The sequence below is a fragment of the Ornithorhynchus anatinus genome, chromosome 4 (assembly GCF_004115215.2).
Source record: "Ornithorhynchus anatinus isolate Pmale09 chromosome 4, mOrnAna1.pri.v4, whole genome shotgun sequence".
NCBI classification, from domain to species: domain Eukaryota; kingdom Metazoa; phylum Chordata; class Mammalia; order Monotremata; family Ornithorhynchidae; genus Ornithorhynchus; species Ornithorhynchus anatinus.
In genome coordinates, this window is record NC_041731.1 from 54,809,328 (window position 1) to 54,829,348 (window position 20,021).

General features: G+C 44.1%; 1 protein-coding gene across 3 annotated transcripts; it reads right to left on the reverse strand.

Annotated features, from left to right (window-relative positions):
- Positions 1-1,231: 1,231 nt before the first annotated feature.
- C4H8orf88 (chromosome 4 C8orf88 homolog) lies at positions 1,232-19,518 on the reverse strand. Of its 3 annotated transcripts, none has more exons than XM_029063660.2 (7): positions 19,086-19,518; positions 14,454-14,552; positions 9,409-9,482; positions 8,093-8,168; positions 6,074-6,180; positions 4,105-4,167; positions 1,232-2,127 (listed from the first exon to the last, which is right to left on the reverse strand). In XM_029063660.2, exons 2-7 carry the CDS (start codon positions 14,524-14,526, stop codon positions 2,107-2,109), a joined length of 414 nt encoding a protein of 137 aa, XP_028919493.1. In that variant the 5' UTR covers positions 14,527-14,552; positions 19,086-19,518; the 3' UTR covers positions 1,232-2,106. The 3 variants fall into 3 exon arrangements, with proteins under 3 accessions (XP_028919493.1, XP_028919492.1, XP_028919494.1); XM_029063659.2 differs by having other exon boundaries at positions 8,093-8,171; positions 19,086-19,516; XM_029063661.2 differs by lacking the exon at positions 4,105-4,167 and having other exon boundaries at positions 8,093-8,171; positions 19,086-19,513.
- Between the last annotated feature and the right edge of the window lie 503 nt (positions 19,519-20,021).

Below are 20,021 nucleotides of genomic sequence, written 5' to 3' on the forward strand. Positions count from 1 at the left end.
AGATGAGGAAACTGACACTGAAAAGTTAAATGATTTGCCCAAAGTCACACAGCAGGCTAGTGATGGAGTTGGGGCAGGAACCCAGTCACCTAACTCCCAAACCCAAACAATTCCCTCTACACCATGTTACCTCTTAGGAATTATCAGGAGAAGAGCATAGCCTAATGGAAACAGCTTGGAAATGGGAGTTAGGAGTGGGAGATACTAATCCCAGCTCCATCACTTGCCTGCTGTGTGGCTTTGGGCAAGTCACTTTACCTTTCAGCCTCAGTGTCCTCATCTATAAAGTGAGGATAAAATAAATTGTCCAGTGGAGTAGGGACTATGTCCAATCTCATAACCTTATATCATCTCCAGACTTTAGCATATACTAAGCACTTAATAATAACTATGGTATTTATTATAGAGGCTTCTGTTCTGGCTTACCCTAATGAGCATGTACTCAAAGGGCTCTACCTTCAACAACATATTATCAAGTACTTAGTACAGTGCTCTGCACACAGTAAGTGCTCAATAAATACGATTGAATGAATATTATCCATAAACTCCTTGGGAAATAGGCTCCCTGGATTCCAGATTAATAGAAACTGCGAGGTTTCAAAATAAAATCCAAGCTAAAGAAGACTTGAATAAATTATAGGTTTGAGAAGAGGTGGAAACGTTTGTCTTGCATTCTGAACTCAAGTTGAAATTGGCTGCAAGAGCAATCTATAGTTTAAAAAGGGTGCTATATAGATTAGTCTGTTGGTTGAAATGTTATGAGGTGTCTTCTCTGTAATTAAAATGCAGGTCTTTTTTCCTGGAAGTTAAGAGGATTAAGAATGAAAAGCCAAGATTAAAAGGCTGAAGCAAGGATCTCGTTACAGGATGATCCTGGGATTTGGGAATAACTGGCCTCAATCCCTGGAGAAGAAGGGCTTTAAAATCTGTCAAATGCCATCCCTGTACTGGCAAATTTGGGGAAAGTCATGAAGCAGAGATGAGAGGGTACCACTTTTCTCACAAGCACTGCAGGCTGCCCCCATCAGTTAACTTTGGTCTACTTTGGTAATTATGCCCACCCTTCCCAAGTACAATAACAAAACAATGCAAGGTTAAAATAAGAACCCTGCACATAGCAGGAAGCCTATAAATAAAACATTGTTATACTTGCTAACCTTTTGGCAGCAGGAATAGTAACAGGTGTTTTTTGTTTATTGCACCAGAATCTTAAAGAACCATTTCAAAGAGGTAAGAGTTTTCAAACTATCATTCATATATTCTTTCCTAAAATTGTAGAGAGGAATAAAAAGGTTGACATATTATACATCAAGTGAGATGTAAATATTAAAAGTTGTTTCCCCCTGGTGGAAGCAAATGTCGTATTAATGCACACTCTCAATGTTTAACTTAAACTTTAACTTTTAGTTAAATATATTGTATAGATCACATTTTTTCTCAGTTACCCTTTTCCATCCTGCAGGATCATTACGATTTCCACCTAATAAAACCTTGGCTAGTATCTGTGGGAATTTTGAAATTGAACATTTAACGATAGTCAGTGGTTCCAACAAAGCCCCTCCTGTCAGTGGCATGTCCCTCATATCACTAAATTTACTGCATCAAATTTTGCCCAACCTGCTTAGGTATGTACAAGAATACTGCAAACAAGAACTTCATTTTACAATTTCGAATGCTGTAAGAGGCGTATTTTGTATATAGTCTGAAATACAAAATGTGTGCTACTGTTACACAGCTTGTATTTCCAAATGTGTTACAAATGATGAAGGAAAAAACAGCGAACAAAATGCAAATCAGGAATACCTACTGGTATTCCTACTTTACTAAGTTATAGTTAGTGAACTATTTTTTAATTTTATTCTCCAAATACTGCAGGTGTTAAGGCAGCAAAAATCGAAGGTGATGAAAAATGAGGTCTTTAGAGTTGAAAATACTTCTTACTCATTAGAGGAGAATGTCAAATAGTAAGTCATTAAAATGAAACCAATCAGATTTTTTTTTCAGTCCATTGCAGTTATTGTTTCGACATTCACTTCATTTGTGGTTTTCCAAAATACAAACTGAGTGATTCCTCATCTTCAAAGCTTGCATTTTCATCAATGCTACTTAAATATTTTGACTGTTTTCCTGAAACACATGAAATAGGAAATTAAGTTTCCACCCTTCTTAAAAATGATGGTATATTCATATATATTCATCGTAGTCCACAACAGATTTTTATCAAATAATGGTTAAAATAATTGGAACTCAGGTATAATGACTAAAGCATTTCATCAGTCTAAAGCAAGAATAATTTAGAGATATAGTGATGTACCAGTCACCAAGACTACCCTACTCATGCAGTTTATAGACATAGAAGGTCATCGGTTTGATTCTGTCTCCTACATAGGGAGGGAGGAGAGGGTAGAGAGCTGTGGAAGCCAATGGTGACACACAAACACTGAGCGTGGAAGAACCGCTGTCCTTCTTTCTCCCTCATTTAGGAGGAAAGCCTGCCAAACAGAATCCCTCTATGCTTGCTAGCTCCAAGGACCCGGCCAGAGATGAGAGGGGAGCACATACCTTTAAGATTCTCAGTGAGTCAGTCGGATTTATTGACACTGTTTGCATAGCACTGTACTAAGCGTTTGGGAGAGTACAGTATAACAGACACTTTCCCAGCCTACAATTAACTTACAGTCTAGATTCTCCAGAGCACACTCTTAAGGACTCAGGGCTGTCTTTTGGAACATAAATAGGAACACAGAGAGTCTTCTATTAGCTTGGCACCTCAGCCAGTAGACAGCTGATCCTCCTCTGAGCTATTTTTTGTTAAAGGAGAATCTAGAAGTGGAGAAAGGAGGCTCACTCTTCCTGACTGGGGAACATACCTATTTCCTTCCAGTATAAACCATCTTGATCTAATTCATGCCCCATCACATAGAGTGAATCAGCATGGCTGGTGAAAAGATCACAGACCACAGAGTTGGAGGATTTGATTTTAATTTGGCTCTGACACTCACCTATTGTGTGCCATGACTACTCTGTGCCTCAATTTTCTCATCTGCAAAATGGGGAATTAAATACATTTTCCCCCGTCCTCTGTGGGACAGGGGCGGCCTCTGATCAGATTATACCTTATCTATCCCAGTGCTTAATACAGTGACTGGTGCATACTAAGTGCTTAACGCATAGCACTATTATATAGATACAAATGAGTCTAGAACACCAAACAAGCAAATGCTACCAACTGCATGTGATGTCACTGCCTTACTCTGAGATCAGAAAAACACCCCAAAATCATGAGGCTTTATCAAATACAATACCCCCAAATAGGTAGATACAATTTTCCACATCGTCCTTAGAACTCAGTTCTGTGCCTTAGGCATGGCTGAATAAGTTGAAAGTCTTACGCTCCCTTCAAGGGAGACTACCACTGAAAATACCAGGAAGTTTCTAACTCAAACTTCACATAAGATCAAAAGGAATAATACATAAAAGCTAGTCTGCAACCATATCCCTATATAATTTAATAGGAGGAAAATCTGTTGAAGGAGCAAAAATGGCAATAAAGTGAACCATGGATAAAACATATAAGAGATAATGTGAAGAAGGTCAGAGATGTGGTCAGTGCTCAGGCAGTGATTTTCCCCTGAAACAAACCCAGCTGTTGGGGCAGAGTTGGGCCCTCAGAATTTCAGCCAAATTAGTTTGACGGCAGTCTACCACGAAACCAAGAACATTTTCACATCATTAAAGACTTATGGCTCCAGATTCATCCCAGACAAGAAGGGAATCCCACAGAGATGGCAGCAGCATTCAACATTCTCCCCAACACACCTTCAAAACATGGAAACATAGGACTAGTTCCAGTGCTTGAACGAAATCACTGCAGCAAAGCATGGAAGCGCTTGGGCTCAATGATATACTCAATGAGCACTACAAGAATAGGGGTGCACCCCCCTTGAAACACACAAACTCTTTACACAAATGAAACACTGAGGAAATGCTGCAGAATCCCAAAGATATCACCATGATTACTACCTTCAGGAAGAAAGGGGAACGATCAGATTAAGGCAATCAGCGAGACAGCTCAATCCTCTCCATTGCCAGCATGATCCTTACCACAGTATTCCTGAATTGGGAGTTCTGAATCGGTTGCTGAAAAATGTCATCACCTAAACACTCCTAGAATCACAATGTAACACAACAGATGTGATCTTTGGAGCTTATCAGATATAGGAAAAATGAGGAGAGCAGCATCAAGATCATAATACTCTCCCAAGCATTTAGTACAGTGATCTGCACACAGTAAGCACTCAATAAATACAACTGAATGAATGAACAATACCTTCTCATAAACTCTGGAAACTAGCAAATTTGGTTGCCCAGAAAAGTTCACTGAGCCTTAAGCCTGCTTCCTGAGAACATAGCTGGCTGGGTCGGAGCGGGGCGTGACCTGTCCAATATATTCCTCATTATTGCAATAGGGAGCTGTAGCACGGATGCAAAGTGGGCCCGGTCCTATTCTATGCAGTCTTTCTAGAGGTCGTAAGGCCTGGATGTAGGTATTATAATATGTTCTTCTCCTCTAGGAAACTCTTCCAATTACAATAGACTTCAGGCATTATTCAAAATGCTAGAAAGTTATTTAAGAATTGCTCTACAGAGATGGCTGCACCCTAGAGACACACATCCATGCAAAGTGCTGTAAACTGCATCGCCAAATCATCCAGGCTTGACAGCCTGACAATAAAACTAAAGAAAACTGAGATAACATATCAGCCTATATCAAGGAAGAAGTGTACATACAACCAAAAACCTACATTGGCAATCCAGAGGTAAACACAGGTACACAATTCTGTTACCTAAGCTGTATATTGACCAATGATGGGACATTAATGAAGGAAGAAGGAAATTGAAACAATAAGACCAGTATATCTTTGGGAGACTGTCAAATGGAGTGTGGGAACAGCACTTTATTAGACTTCAGACCAAACAAAAAGTCTCCAGAGCAGAAGTGCTGTCCTAACTTCTCCGTGAGTGAGAGATCTGAACTCTTAACAGAGGTCACATTTGACTCCTTGAGCAGTCCCATCAGCATTATCACTTACGGGGTATACTCAACTTCAAATGGCAAGGCAGGGTCTCAAAAAAATTCTAAGAATAAGTCAGTCTCCAACATGGTGGCACATCTGTGGACATGGGTGACTCAAATATGCCCAAATAGCTACCCTAAGCAAGCTGAAATTGGATAATCAAAAACATGGAAGACAGAGGAAATGTAAGGATGCGGTAAAAGGAAGCATCAGATAATGCCTTATCTCAACTGAAATAGGGAGTCAACTATCAATCGATGATATTTGCTGAGTATTTATTGTGTGATATTGTCACAGATAGGCCAGTATGCTGCCTTGCCATCAACTTTTTTCAAACAGAAGCTGTGTAAGAATCAAGATACCTTATCTCAACCGAAATTGGGAGTCAATTATCAATCGATGATATTTGCTGAGTGTTTACTGTGTGATATTGCCACAGATAGGCCAGTATGGTGCCTTGCCATCAACGTTTTTCAAACAGAAGCTGTTTAAGGATCCAGATGCTTTACCTCAACTGATATTGGGAGTCAATTTTCAGTCAGTGGTATTTGCTATTTATTGTGTGATATTGCCACAGATAGGCTAGTATGGTGCCTTGCCAACAACTTGTTTCTAACAGAAACTGTGTAAGAATCCAGATAGGGAAATGGAAGAGAAAAGAACATTAGGACTTGGAATTGCTTAGTTCAGTGCTCTGCACAGTAAGCGCTCAATAAATACCACTGAATGAATGAAACAAATGTAACAGTACTGCAAAAGACTATCTTTGTGGGTGCACATTGTGTTCAGATCTACGGGGCCTGCATACAAACTCCTAGATGAATTTCACTTTCAGTGGCGTCTTCAATTATGAAGGAAAACACCTCTGCCTTCCTCCCACCCCGCCCCCTTTGTGTGTACAATAGTTTTTCTGAAAAAACGTGGTAGTCCTCAAAGACACCTTTATATTAAATGAGACATAACTACTACTAATGCCTAGCAGAGAAAATGCTTACTGGGTTTGGAAGTATAACAGGATGATCAGGAAGGAAGTCAGGTTTCTTTTGACAGATGGAAGTATTTGCGAACTTCAACAGGAAATCTCTACTGTATTTAATTCTTTCTAAAAATATATTAAACATATAGAACATTGTCAATTATCCAATATCTTTCTAAGATCCCACTTTTTTTTAAGTAAATAAGTTCATTCTATGACAAACATTGTCAGTGAAAAATGGCTGCTGTCCTGAATTCAAGGGAGGAAGGAGAGTTAGAAAGTGGCTTGGTATTTAGGATCTCCAAAAGAACCATAGTCAAGGTGCTGCCATGATTTGAAACTTGGGCCCATAGCACTAGGACTGAACTTATAGAGAGCCAAGCTGCTGCTTCAGCAGTGCTGCTGCTGCTGCGGAAGTGGAAACAGTCAGGAAAAAGCAGCAGGGGATCTCTGAGCATTGGTGGAGGTCTTCAGAGTGTCCACTCCAATTTGAAAATAGCACCATATAGAACTATTCCCCTGGACATAGGCAAAGGCTGAGGTCCCAACCAAAATGACGTAGTGCACACACATTTAATGGGGCTGATGCATTTCCGAGCAAATCATTTTTATAACACTTCATTCCTCCCTTGCTTTAGTCTGTTTTCATTCTGCATTATACTTGGATCCTCCCTGATACTAAAATTTACAGTGCATGGGAAGTTCTAAATGAACATGATTTGTGTCCTTGGTTTCAGCTATCCTGGAGAGAAGCAGCGTGGCTCAGTGGAAAGAACCTGGGCTTTGGAGTCAGAGGTCATGGGTTTGACTCCCGGATCTGCCACTTGTCAGCTGTGTGACTTTGGGCAAGTCACTTAACTTCTCTGTGCCTCAGTTACCTCATCTGTAAAATGGGGATGAAAACTGTGAGCCTCACATGGGACAACCTGATTACCCTGTATCTACCCCAGTGCTTAGAAATACCAACATTATTATTATTACTTTAAAAATAGTATAAACCATGTCCTTAGGTGGAGCAGCAATACTCTGAACTTTTGTCACTGCTGTTAATTAAGGAACTTACTCCCAGCACAGTGGATTTCCCCTTTATCACTAAACAGAAATCAGTTTCAAAGACAAGAGAAATTTCTTCTATACCCTCATTCTAGATTCAAAACTGCCCGATTCTTACAACTATTCTCTACACCTCACTGCAGTCAACATTTTGCAGTGTTGTCAAAATTGTATTTTTCCACCTTACTTTGGAAGAGTTTTCCCTCCCTTGCCTACCTGCGGCAAACCTAGAGGAAGAGGTGTGTGCAGAAAGAGACCCCAGTTTTATTTAGTTAAATCTTTTCTGTTTCTGTGGTCCGAAGAAGGAAGTTTCTTACTTCATTTGTCTATGTAAAATGAAGTTCCCTTTCACTGAATCACACTGCACTGCCTTTTCTCATAAGAAAATGTAAATGCAAAGTGAAGGAGACCTGTCGTCAGAGAAAAAAAGATTTGTTGCTTAGAATGGGATATTCTTCACTTTCTCCCAGCTACATCCCCAGTTAGTCATGTAAAAATCCCCAAAAGGCAAAATAATAATAATAATGATGGTATTTGTTAAGCGCTTACTATGTGTCAAGCATAGTTCTAAGTGCTGGGGTAGATACAAGGAAATCAGGTTGTACTACATGGGACTCACAGTCTTAATCCCCATTTTACAGACAAGCTGAGGCACAGAGAAGTTAAGTAACTTGCCCAAAGTCACACAAGTGGCAGAGCTGGGATTAGAACCCTTGTCCTCTGCCTCCCAAGCACGTGCTCTTTCCAGTAAGCCATGTGATAATGTTGTCAATTATCCAATATCTTTCTAAGATCCCATTTTTTTTTAAGTAAAATACAGTCATTCTATGACATTGTCAATAAAAAATGGCCACTACCCTGAATTCAGAGAAGAAAGGAGAGTATAGAACTTTCAATTTCATTTGGCTTCTAAGAGTACAGTGATCTTTATCTTAATGTACCTATTTTACCCCTCAGTGTTGTGGCCAATATGGAGGACATTTACCTTTTTTCACTGGAGTTTGACTCGGTTGAGGGTTGTTAAGATCTGGAGGGAAGGTTTGCACCCAATTAGTCTTACACTGCTGAACAAAGAAAAAGTGGTGCACTTTTAGAAATCTGAAAATATTAAAATATCTTACATGTACCCAAAAGTTTCTAAAATCCAAAAGTTCCTAATAATCTCTAAAAATGAGTTGAAGAACATCAGACTAGCATGAGAATGATTTTTTACAAGGCACTTACCATCTAATCTGCATCACTTTCTTTAGTCCACTCTTCAAGCTGTTTTCCATTCAGAACCCCGTTTTTCTGCACTTGTCTGACTGGGCTTTTGAGATTGGTGGCTACTTCTTTTGGCTGCTATTTCTAAGCCAGAGGTTGCCAAAGATTTTGATATGTCCCAAATGGAAAACTTTAACCTGGTCTGGACATTGTTGGTGAGAGAATAGGGGCTGGAATGACCCAGCCTAAAATCTACAAATAAGGATATGGCAAGCTTAATACTTGCTTAAAACCAATCAGTTGAATTTATTGAGCACTTGGGAGAGTAAAATACAGTAGAAGTAACCTTTAATGGATGGCAAGGGCCAAATTTTTATTTCTCATAAATCTGAGACACCAAATACCAGAAAAACTCAGCTAGAGTGACTTTTTAGAAGAAAGCGAGAGAAAAATCCACAAAAACTAGTTTTAGGTACAAGTTTCACAGTAACTATTTTTTTTAACCAGAAAAAAAAATCTTCAGAGTTTAATAACTAAACCTAACTGTTAAGTTTGGAGAGAGAATTATTTAATCTGAAATGGTCACCAATAGTTAAAGGACTGACACCATTTTAAAAGGCAGAAAGCAAAAGTGGAACCCAAGCTTAATGTCCCAATACAGAGAATTTCATCAGTCTGTTCATACTTGAAGGTGAGTGCATTTAAAAAAACTCACTGTAATAGTTTCAATCTTCCACCTTGGTTGATCTATTTGAGTAGATGGATCTCTTGAAATTACTGAAGTAAATTCTTTTACACGTTGTGGGCAGGGGAATGTGTTTACTGTTCTATTGTACTCTCACAAACGCTTAGTACAGTGCTCTGCACACTGTAAACACTCAATAAATACCACTGAATAACTGAATGAATAATCAATTCTACCACTGGTATTTGTCAACAATATTTACTGGACATTTGCTCTGTGTAGAGCACCGTGCAGAGTGCTGGGGAGAGTACATTCTGCCCGATTTTTAGAAACAATGATTTTGGACTGTTTATTGCCTGAAGAGATTCCATTTTAAAATGCAGTTTATTCTTTTAAAAATGTTAAATGCTTACCATGTTAACTCCACTTTGTAAAACTTGAGTGCTAGGTGGGTATTCATTTTGATAGTTAAAATTGAATGTTGATTCTGAAAGCATATTAAGAAAACTCAACTGATGATTTCAATCAGTTACCTATCTTAAGCATTGATGATAATACTAGAATGCTGATGATATACTAAGCACTTCAGTAAATTACATGATCTTTTCATTCCTTTGATTATGAATTAGAGAAAAAAATGGGAGTTAGTTGTTACTAACCTCCAGAAGAGGAAGCTATCTTAACACTAAGCTGTCTTAACAGTAACAGAGAATGGGAGGAGACCTGAGTTCTGGTCCCAGGTCTGTCACTTACCTGCTGAGTGACCTTAGGCAAGTCACTTAACCTGTTCCTTCATTTCCTTATCTGTAAAAGGGGGATAAGAATACCTGCCTCTCCATAGTTTAGATGAATATTGTGAAGATTAAATAGGATAAAAGATATATGAAAGCTCTGGAAAAATAAAAGCACTCTATATTATACTAATATTGTTATACTAGTATAACAATATATACTAATATTGTTATTACTAGTATTATCGAGAGTAATATTAATAATAATGAGGCTCTAATCCTGGTGCTGTCTGCTGAGCTATGCCATTAGCAGTAAAGGTTTTTGATCAAAAAATCACCTGCGGTGTTCTGAGATAGACAGGCCCAGTAGGAATTCTGAAAAATCTGGCAGCAAAGATCACAGCATCATGCTATGGCATATTATGGACACTATTCGTGGTCATTTAGGCCATAAGTGAATCCCGCACATTAAAAAACCAAACATACCTACGTGAGCACTTAGCAGTGTGCTGCATTCCTGCATTTTAACCTACTCATTGCCCTGTTTGCCTCAGCGTGACCTAACTGATAGGGAAGGGACAGTGTGAAGGGTGCTGGGCAATCCACTAGCATTTAAATTTGTTCCTTTGAGCAGATTCTCAGTTCTGAATTGTCAAGCCTGAGGCTCATCCATCATCATTAAATCTATAAAAAGAATTTACTCTCGGGGGGGCTGTTAAACACTTGGATTGTTCCCTAAAAAAACAAACTGGGGATTCTCCTTCTCTGCAGTTATTTTAAAATGGGATTCTCATCTCTTTTGAGCAGAGGGCCATATTTCTAGAGCAGAGGGCCATATTTCTAGACCGTGAGCTCGTTGTTGGGTAGGGATTGTCTCTGTTTGTTGCCAAATTGTACTTTTCAAGTGCTTAGTACAGTGCTCTGCACACAGTAAGCGCTCAATAAGTATAACTGAATGAAGTCGGAAGAGCCTATAACTCTCCTTGATACAAAACCTATTGACATAGCTGACTTACATCAAATCAATGCCTGAAGAACAAATATGGTCTATATCCAGAGGATGGGGGTTCAGCTGGCACCCAAATCAGCTGAGGTTTGAATGGGTCTTGAAGGAAACAGGCAAGGCGGTCAAGGCCAGAAGGAAGAAAAGGTTGACTTTTGGTTGCCCCCTCCCCCACTTGATGATAGTGTCTTTAGGACATTTAACTCTCTCCTCAGGCCCCCTGTTCCTCCCCCCCATCCCTCATCCCCAATGATCTGGCCACCTCCTTCATCACGAAAATTAACACAATCAAGTCTGAGCTCCCCAAAGTCACCCCTCTCCCTTCTCCATCCTCCCCTCAGCTCTCAACCCTCTCCCCTACTTTCCCATTCTTCCCAGCAGTATCCTCAGAGGACATCTCCTCCCTCCTCCAAGTGTCACCCCCCCCCCCCCCACTTATGCTTTGGACTCCATTCCCGCTCACCTTATAAAAACTATCACCCCTTCCCCCCTCCCCTTCCTAACTTCCATCTTTAACTACTCACTCTCCTATGGCTTCTTCCGCTCTGCCTTCAAACATGCCCATGTCTCCCCCATCCTAGGAAAACCCTCTCTCGACCCCACTTCCCCTTCCAGTTATCATCCTATCTCCCTCCTGCCCTTCCTTTCCAAAGTCCTAGAATGAGTCGTCTACACTTGCTGCCTTGAATTCCGCAATTCCAACTCTCTCCTGGACCCACTCCAATCTGGCTTCCGTCCCTTCCATTCCACCAAAACTGCCCTCTCAAAGGTCACCCATGACCTCCTTCTTGCCAAATTCAGTGGCTCCTACACTATCCTAATCCTTCTCCACCTCTCAGCTGCCTTTGATACTGTGGACCATCCCCCTCTCCTCCAAACCTTATCTCACCTTGGCTTCATGGACTCTGTCCTCTCCCCGTTCTTCTCTTATCTCTCTGGCCATTCATTCTTGGTCTCTTTTGTGGGCTCCTCCTCCCCTTCCCTTCCTCTAACTGTAGGGGTTCCTCAAGGGTCAGTTCTTGGCCCTCTTCTGTCTCCATCTGTATTCACTCCCTTGTTGAACTCATTCGCTCCCACAGCTTCAACTATCATCTCTATGCCGATGACACCCAGATCTACATCTCCTCCCCTGATCTCTCCTCCTCCGTTCAGGCTCGTATCATCTCCTCCTGCTTCTAGGACATCTCCACCTGGATATCTGCTCGCCACCTAAAACTCAACATGGCCAAGACTGAGCTCCTTATCTTCCCTCCCAAACTCTGTCCTCTTCCTGACTTCCCTGTCACTGTGGACGGCACTACCATCCTTCCCATCTCACAAGCCTGCAACCTTGGTGTCATCCTTGACTCAGCTCTCTCATTCACCCCACTCATCCACTCCGTCACCAACGCCTGCCGCTCTCACCTTCACAACATTGCCGAGATCCACCCTTTCCTCTCCATCCAAACGGCTATCGTGCTGCTACAAGCTCTCATAATATCCTGGCTGGATGATTGTGTCAGCCTCCTCTCAGATCTCCCTTCCTCCTGTCTCTCCCCACTCCAGTCTATTCTTCATTTAGCTGCCCGGATCATTTTCCTACAGAAACGCTCTGGGCATGTCACTCCCTTTCTTAAAAACCTCCAGTGGTTGCCTATCAACCTCCACAAGAAAGAAAAACTCCTCACTCTTGGCTTCAAGGCTCTCCATCACCTTGCCCCCTCCTACCTCACAGCCCTTCTCTCTTTCTCCTGCCCAGCCCATATACTCCACTCCTCTGCCACTGCTCACCTCCTCACCATCCCCCTTTCTCTCCTATCCTGCTGTTGACCCCTGGGCCATGTCCTCCCACTGTCCTGGAATGCCATCCCTCCTCACCTCCACCAAACTAGCTCTCTTCCCCTCTTCAAAGCCCTACTGAAAGCTCACCTCCTCTAAGAGGACTTCCCAGACTGAGCTCTCCCCTTTTCCCTCTGCTCCCCCTCCTCCCTCTGCTCTTCCCCCTTCACCTCCCCTCAGCTGAGCCTCCTTTCCCTCTGCTCCCCCTCCCCTCCCTACCCCATTCTCTGCTCCTCCCCCTTCCCCTCCCCTCAGCACTGTGAACATTTGTATATATTATTTATTACTCTATTTTGTTAATGAGGTGTACATCCCCTTCATTCTATTCATCATGATAATATTGTCTTGTTTTTGTTTCGTTCTGTTTTGCTCTGCCTTCTGTCTCCCCAGATTAGACTGTGAGCCTGTCATTGGGCAGGGATTGTCTCTATCTGTTGCCGAACTGTACATTCCAAGAGCTTAGTACAGTCCTCTGTACGTAGTAAGTACTCAATAAATATTATTGAATAAATAGTGTTTGGAATAGTATTGCTCTGCAGATGACAGTTTTGTACCAGAGTTCTCTGGACTCCTGGAAGACAGTGGTGAACAGATGAGATTGGGGTAGAGGGTAAAACACTGCAGTGGTAAACCAGCGCTGCACTGGTCCATTTCCATCACTGAGGATTTTAGGCAGATTGGGTCCCAGTAGCATCCCTGACCCGTACAGTGGCCTGAGGAAAAGTGTCCTGAGGAGATTTGGATTGGAATGGACCCAGCTCCCAGTACAAGGACCTCTTGGAGGATAAGCACATTTCAGGAGTTCCTCAGGGTTCAACTGACCTTGCACGGAATCCCAGAGAATGTTGGACTTTGCTAGGATTTCCAGAACTCCATCCAGAATCTTTTAGAACCTAGTGGGGCCTGGAATTAGCCCATTTCTCGGGATTTCCAAACAGTGAGCCATCCTGACACATAACATCTGGGGCGCTGAGGCCTGGTTATGGCTGCCCCAAAGCCCTGGTGCTCTTAGGAGCTCATTGTGGGCAGGTGATGGGCCTTTTTATTGTTATATTGTACTCTCTCAAGCACTTAGTACAGTGCCCTGCACACAGCAAGTGCTCAATAAATACGATTGAATGAATGACTGAATGCCCAAGCTGCCAGGAGCTCAGCATGTTTCCAGTCTCAGCCAATTCGGTAAGGGGTGATCTGGCATAGAAATTTAGGAGTTGACAGAATCTTGAGGATGGTGATCAGAATATAGCAATGCTTTGAGAATAAGAATAGACATTATAAAATAGCCAAGAGGCAGAATAAAAAAGAACACCATGGGCCATACGTAGGTCAATAATAGAAGAAAAATAGTATAGCACGTGCAGAGTGCAGAAGGAACTGCAGGGTGTACTATCTTCTTTCAGACACATTTGTTCACTTGAACAAAATCTTTGATCATCACGCGAACAAATAGCTACCTAAATCTATATCGGCAGATGTAGATATATGCAAATACACACACTGTACTTTATCACTGTCCTTTGCATTAAAGCTGATGTTACTGACAGAGAGATCACATCCAGGCAGGGGAAAACGGATGAACCAATGTTAGATTGACAAGTTCTTCCACACTGTTTGCAAAGCACATACCTTCAATACTATATTCAGCTTTCAAGTTTTGGATGATTGAAAAATACTCTAGGATCTCATATCGAGAGATTACCCGTCATAGCCAGAACATAATGAAGTTGTGCTAAATTCAGATTTAGCTTACTTTTGTTACTATTTTAGATTAAGGGCATTAGACATGGAACAGAATGTGATTTTTTAAATTCATTTTCATGAGGTAGCAGTAAACATAAATTGATCTGGACCAGGCAGCATCAATCCATTAATCGACTCACTAAAGAAATGATACTAGATGACTCACCTTGGGAGGAAGATGGATGGCGAAGTGGTCTTGCAGGCTGAAGCGTTTTGCCAATCATTTTCCTGATGTCCATTATCACAAAGATGTTTAAATTCCATACTATTAAGAAACAATGCGATTATTTAGCCCCCCCTTATTCATGGAAATCAAGGTGTGAGTGCACACAGTGCTACTCGTTTTAAAGTTGCAACCAAAAAATTAAATGACTTGCTTCAGAGAAATTGTCTATTAATCAGGCTTTCTAGCCACCCAAATGTGTATGCACCAAGGTCCAATGCTTGGGCCTCCTCCTTGCCCATGCAACATCTGCTCAGTCCTGGCAGAAGAAGATGACCCTCTGATGAACATAAAGGGGTAATGGACTTTTCTCTGGGACTCAGTGCTCTAGAGGCTCTTATGCTCCCTCTATCATCCCACTTCTCTCTCCCTTGATCCTGTCCAGAACTATTATCACAGGGAGATAGGAATCTTTTTTTTTTTTAATATGTTGGGTATAAGAGTGTATATGCATGTGTAAGAAGTTGGTCATGTACATGGCTGTGAAGTTGCAAAGGAAAACAGAGATTGTGTGAGAGAAGAATATATCATTCTATTATTTTTCAGCCATCAGTTGGGTATTTTTTATTGCATATGTGAAGTGCTTACTATGTGCCAGGCATTGTACTAAACGCTGGGGTAGATACACGCAAATCAGCTTGGAGACAGTCCATGTTCCATTTGGGGCTCACAATCTACGCGACACTACTTCTCTAATTCCACAAGGATATAAAATAATCGAGTCTTGAGAACTTTGTTAGAGTGAGACTCTTTGGCTCAGTCCATTTGAAGGAGGCTACATTACTTTTATTCTGTAGCCAAAATAGCAAGCCGAATCCTCAAACTTTCCAGAATATTCATGGAACACAACATTCCGAATTAAGATTATTACCAACAAAAAAACACAATCTCCCATAATTTAATTCCAAGAAGCAAATCTATATATAGGAAACGAATATCTCGAGTAAGGTCCCAAAGAATTTGTCACTAGATAGTTAAAATAACATCTTTTATTTAAAAGCCAAGGAATATTTACCAAATTTTAAACTGTTTCTATATTGACATAATCTTACAAAAGTTTCCATCATTCACTTAAAATATTTATATTATGACTCATTTCTGCTGTTCTATGGTAGCAAAAAACACTACTCCACTGTAGCAAGGTAGTGTAAACTCTCTGTTAACCAGTCTCGATCCCGACACAGAAGAGATGCCACAGGATGTCAAAACTGCCAGTTTCATCACCATGTTGAAAATAAAGCTGAAAGATTACACTGTAGTAACACTGGGGAGATGTGATGCGATCTCACATATGCCCCCACAATATCAAGAAGTTGGGTGAAAAATCAGGGTGGGGTAGCTACCAGGACAGCTCGCTGTTCTCTGCTGGAAATATCCTAAAAAGAGTTCTTCTGAACTACCAACAGCAGGATAGGATCATAATACTAATAATAGGTACTTGTTAAGCACTTACTATGTGCAAACACTGTTCTAAGTGCTGGGGTAGATAGGAGTTAATCAGGTTGGACACAGTCCCTGTCCCACATGGGGCTCAAACCCTTAATCCCCATTTTGCAGGAGAGTTGAGGCCCAGAGAAGTGAAGTGACTTGCCCAGTGTCACACAGCAGACCCGTGGCAGAGCCAGCATTAGAACCCAGGGCCTTCTGACTCCCAAGCTCGTGTTCTATCCACTAAACTATGCTGCTTCTACCAACAATGAAATGTGGAGAAAAAATCAGTGTACTCGCATTTAACTATCGACCCAACTTCACAAGGTGGGAAATCAATCACTAGTAATTACTGAGCATCTACGGTGTGCCAAGCACTATACCAAGTGCTTAGGAAAGTTAAATGAAAGACCTATGGACAAGGAGCTTTCTATTTTTGGCATTTGGAAGTGCTTAGTATGCGCCAGGCACATACAAGATATCAGGCTGGACACAACTCCATGGCCCAGAGGGGGCTCACGGTCAATCCCCGTTTTACCGATGAGATAACTGAGGCACAAAGTTAAGTGACTGGCCCAAGGTCACACAGAAGACAGGTGGCAGAGCTGGGAATAGAACTCAGGTCCCTTGACTCTCAGGCATGTGTTCTTTCCACTTGGACACCCTGCTTCTCAGTCTAATGGGGGAGATAGACATAAAAGAATTCACAGAGGGAAGATGTTCTCAAACTGTACAGTAAGTAAAACGATGTAATTACAGAAGTCCAAGAAGTAGTGTGCAGAGATGCGGAGATAATAATGTTGGTATTTGTTAAGCGCTTACTTTGTGCAGAGCACTGTTCTAAGCGCTGGGGTAGACACAGGGGAATCAGGTTGTCCCACATGGGGCTCACAGTCTTAATCCCCATTTTACAGATGAGGTAACTGAGGCCCAGAGAAGTTAAGTGACTTGCCCACAGTCTCACAGCTGACAAATGGCAGAGCTGGGATTCAAACCCACGACCTCTGACTCCAAAACCCGTGCTCTTTCCACTGAGCCACGGAGATGTTAGTAGGAAGAATGTGTCTTGGAGGGGGGAGAGATAAATTCGGGGGCAGTTAAGTTTAGCCAGGAACTAAGATTCCTTGAAGTCCCTCTACCATCATTTAGCTTTACCCCAAATTTCCGACGTATATGTTAGCCTGTGAGCATTATGAATAACAGCTGTGCCAAAGGCACAGAGAAAATTGAGATATTAAGGTAGTTTTTAGACTTTCTGGGAGAGTTATTTCACACGTAAATAATAACTAGCAGGCTATCCATTCCTACCATTTGCACACCCCAGAGTGAGGACCCTCTCCCCACGCCAACCCTTGAGCAGCACCTTCAGACAATTTATCCTACTGACCCGAAGTCCCCCGCACTCCACACTACAACTTCCTTCTTCAGGGCCCATAGGATAGAATAGATGGGACACTGGAGCTCCTTCCTGTCCTTCAGAGACCCTCCACATGATTCCACAGCCTATATCTCAGCCTCACACCCCTATCTCACCGCCTCTGATGCTACTACTACTAATAATTATGGTACTTGATAAGCACCTACAACGTACCAAGCACCGTTCTAAGTGCTAGAGACGATAGGAGTTAATCGGGTTGGCCACAGTCCCTGTCCCACATGGGGCTCACCATCTCAATCCCCATTTTACGGGGGTGGTAGCTGAGGCCCAGAGAAGGTAAGTGACTTGCCCAAGATGACACAGCAGACACGTGGCACAGCCGGAATTCGAACCCGGATCCTTCTGACTCCCAGGCCCGTGCTCTATCCGCTAAGCCACGATGCTTCTCATAAGCAGGAACCTCTAGCTCAGGCCCACGTCCCCTGTTCCGCAGCCACTACCTCAGCTCCACGGCCTCTATCCCGTAGTGTCCACCTCAGGCCACAGCCTCTACCCCACAGCCTCTGACTCAGCCCCATGTCCTCCATCCCTCAGCCTCTACCTCAGTTTCGTCCCCCATCCTGCAGCCTCTAACTCATCCCCATGTCCTCCATCCTGCAGCCTCTAACTCATCCCCACGTCCCCCATCCCGCTGCCTCTACTTCGGTTCCGTCCACCATCCTACAGCCTCTACCTTGGCCCCGCGTCCTCCGTCCCGCAGCCTCTACCTCAGGCTCACGTCCCCCATCCCGCTGTCTCTACCTCAACCCCTCCACCATTCTGCAGCCTCTAATTCAGCGCCATGTCCATCATCCTGGAGCCTCTACCTCAGCCCCACGTCCTCCATCCTGCAGCCTCTACCTCAGCCCCACGTCCTCCATCCTGCCGCCTCTACCTCAGCCCCACGTCCTCCATCCTGCCGCCTCTACCTCAGCCCCACGTCCTCCATCCTGCAGCCTCTATCTCAGGCCCATGTCCTCCATCCTGCTGTCTCTACCCCAGTCCGTCCACCATCCTGCAGCCTTTAACTCAGCCCCACATCCACCATCCTGCAACCTCTAATTCAGCGCCACGTTCATCATCCTGGAGCGTCTACCTCAGCCCCGCATCCTCCATCCTGCAGCCTCTAATTCAGCCCCATGTCCACCATCCTGGAGCCTCTAATTCAGTCCCATGTCCACCATCCTGCAACCTCTAATTCAGCACTACATTCATCATCTTTCAGCCTCTACCTCAGCCCCACATCCTCCATCCTGCAGCTTCTAACTCAGCCCCACATCCTCCATCCTGCAGCTTCTAACTCAGCCCCCCTCTAATTCAGCCCCACATCCTCCATCCTGCAGCCTCTAACTCAGTCTCTACTGCAGCCCATCCACCATTCTGCAGCCTCTACCTCAGCCCCACATCCTCCATCCTGCAGCCTCTAACTCAGCCCCACATCTTCCATCCTGCAACCTCTAATTCAGCGCCATGTTCATCATCCTGGAACCTCTAATTCAGCCCCACATCCTCCATCCTGCAGCCTCTAACTCAGCCCCACGTCCACTATCCTGCAGCCTCTAATTGAGCCCCACAAGTCCTAGGCCTGGGCCTCCACCTCGGCCTTCCATCCTTCAGGTCGTAGCCTCCCTAAGCTCCCCTGCCCCTCATCCCGCAGCCTTTAGCTCAGGCCCACACCCCCCACCCTGCAACCTCTGCCTCAGCCTCCCCGGGGGCCCGGCCCAACCTACCGCTTCAGAATGAAGTGGGAGGGGAGGCGGAGGGAGGCAGATGGAGGGGAGGGAGGCTGCCGCTTGCCTTCCCAGCCTGAAGCCGCGGTCCCCGTCAGGGAGGATGGGGCGGACCCCTCGGCCTTCGAGCCCTCTTAGGGTGGCCCTGGGGCAGGAGGAGGCTGAGGGGGAGGCTGAGGGGGAGGCTGAGGGGGAGGCTGAGGGGGAGGCTGAGGAGGGGGGCTGAGGAAGAGGCTGAGGATGCCAAGGTGAAGGTGGAGGCTGAGATGGAGGCTGAGGAGGAGGCTGAGGAGGATGAGGTGAAGGTGGAGGCTGAGGTGAAGGTGGAGGCTGAGGAAGGGGCTGAGATAGAGGCTGAAGAGGAGGCTGAGGTGAAGGTGGAGGTTGAGGAAAAGGCTGAGATGGAGGTTGAGGAGGAGGCCGAAGAGGAGGAGGCTAAAGAGGAGGAGGAGGCTGATGAGGAGGAGGAAAGAGCTGAAGAGGAAGAGGAGGAGGCTGATGAGGAGAAGGAGGAGGAGGAGGAAGGAGGAGGAGGAGGCTTATGAAGAGGAGGCTGATGAGGAGGAGGAGGAGGAGGAGGAGGAGGAGGAAGGGACTGAGGAAGAGGAGGAGGAGGCTGGTGATGAGGAGGAGGAGGAAGAGGAGGAGGAGGAGGAGGAAGAGGAGGAGGTTGAAGAGGAGGGTGTGAGGGCGGGTCCCCGCAGGGAAGCGTTAAACGGCCAGGCCGTGCGCGAGCGCCCCCCCGTGGCCCGGGCCGGGCGGGCCCGACCTCCTCCCCTGTGCCCGACCAGCCCCGCGCTCCGGCTCCGGACTCCGCGCTCCGCGGTTTCCCGTGGCCGCCTCCGCCTCCTGGATCCGCGCTCCGGGTCTTCCCTTGTCCGCCTCCGGGCTCCGGGTGTTGCCGTGGGCGTCCGGGCCCGCGAGGGGGCGCCCTGG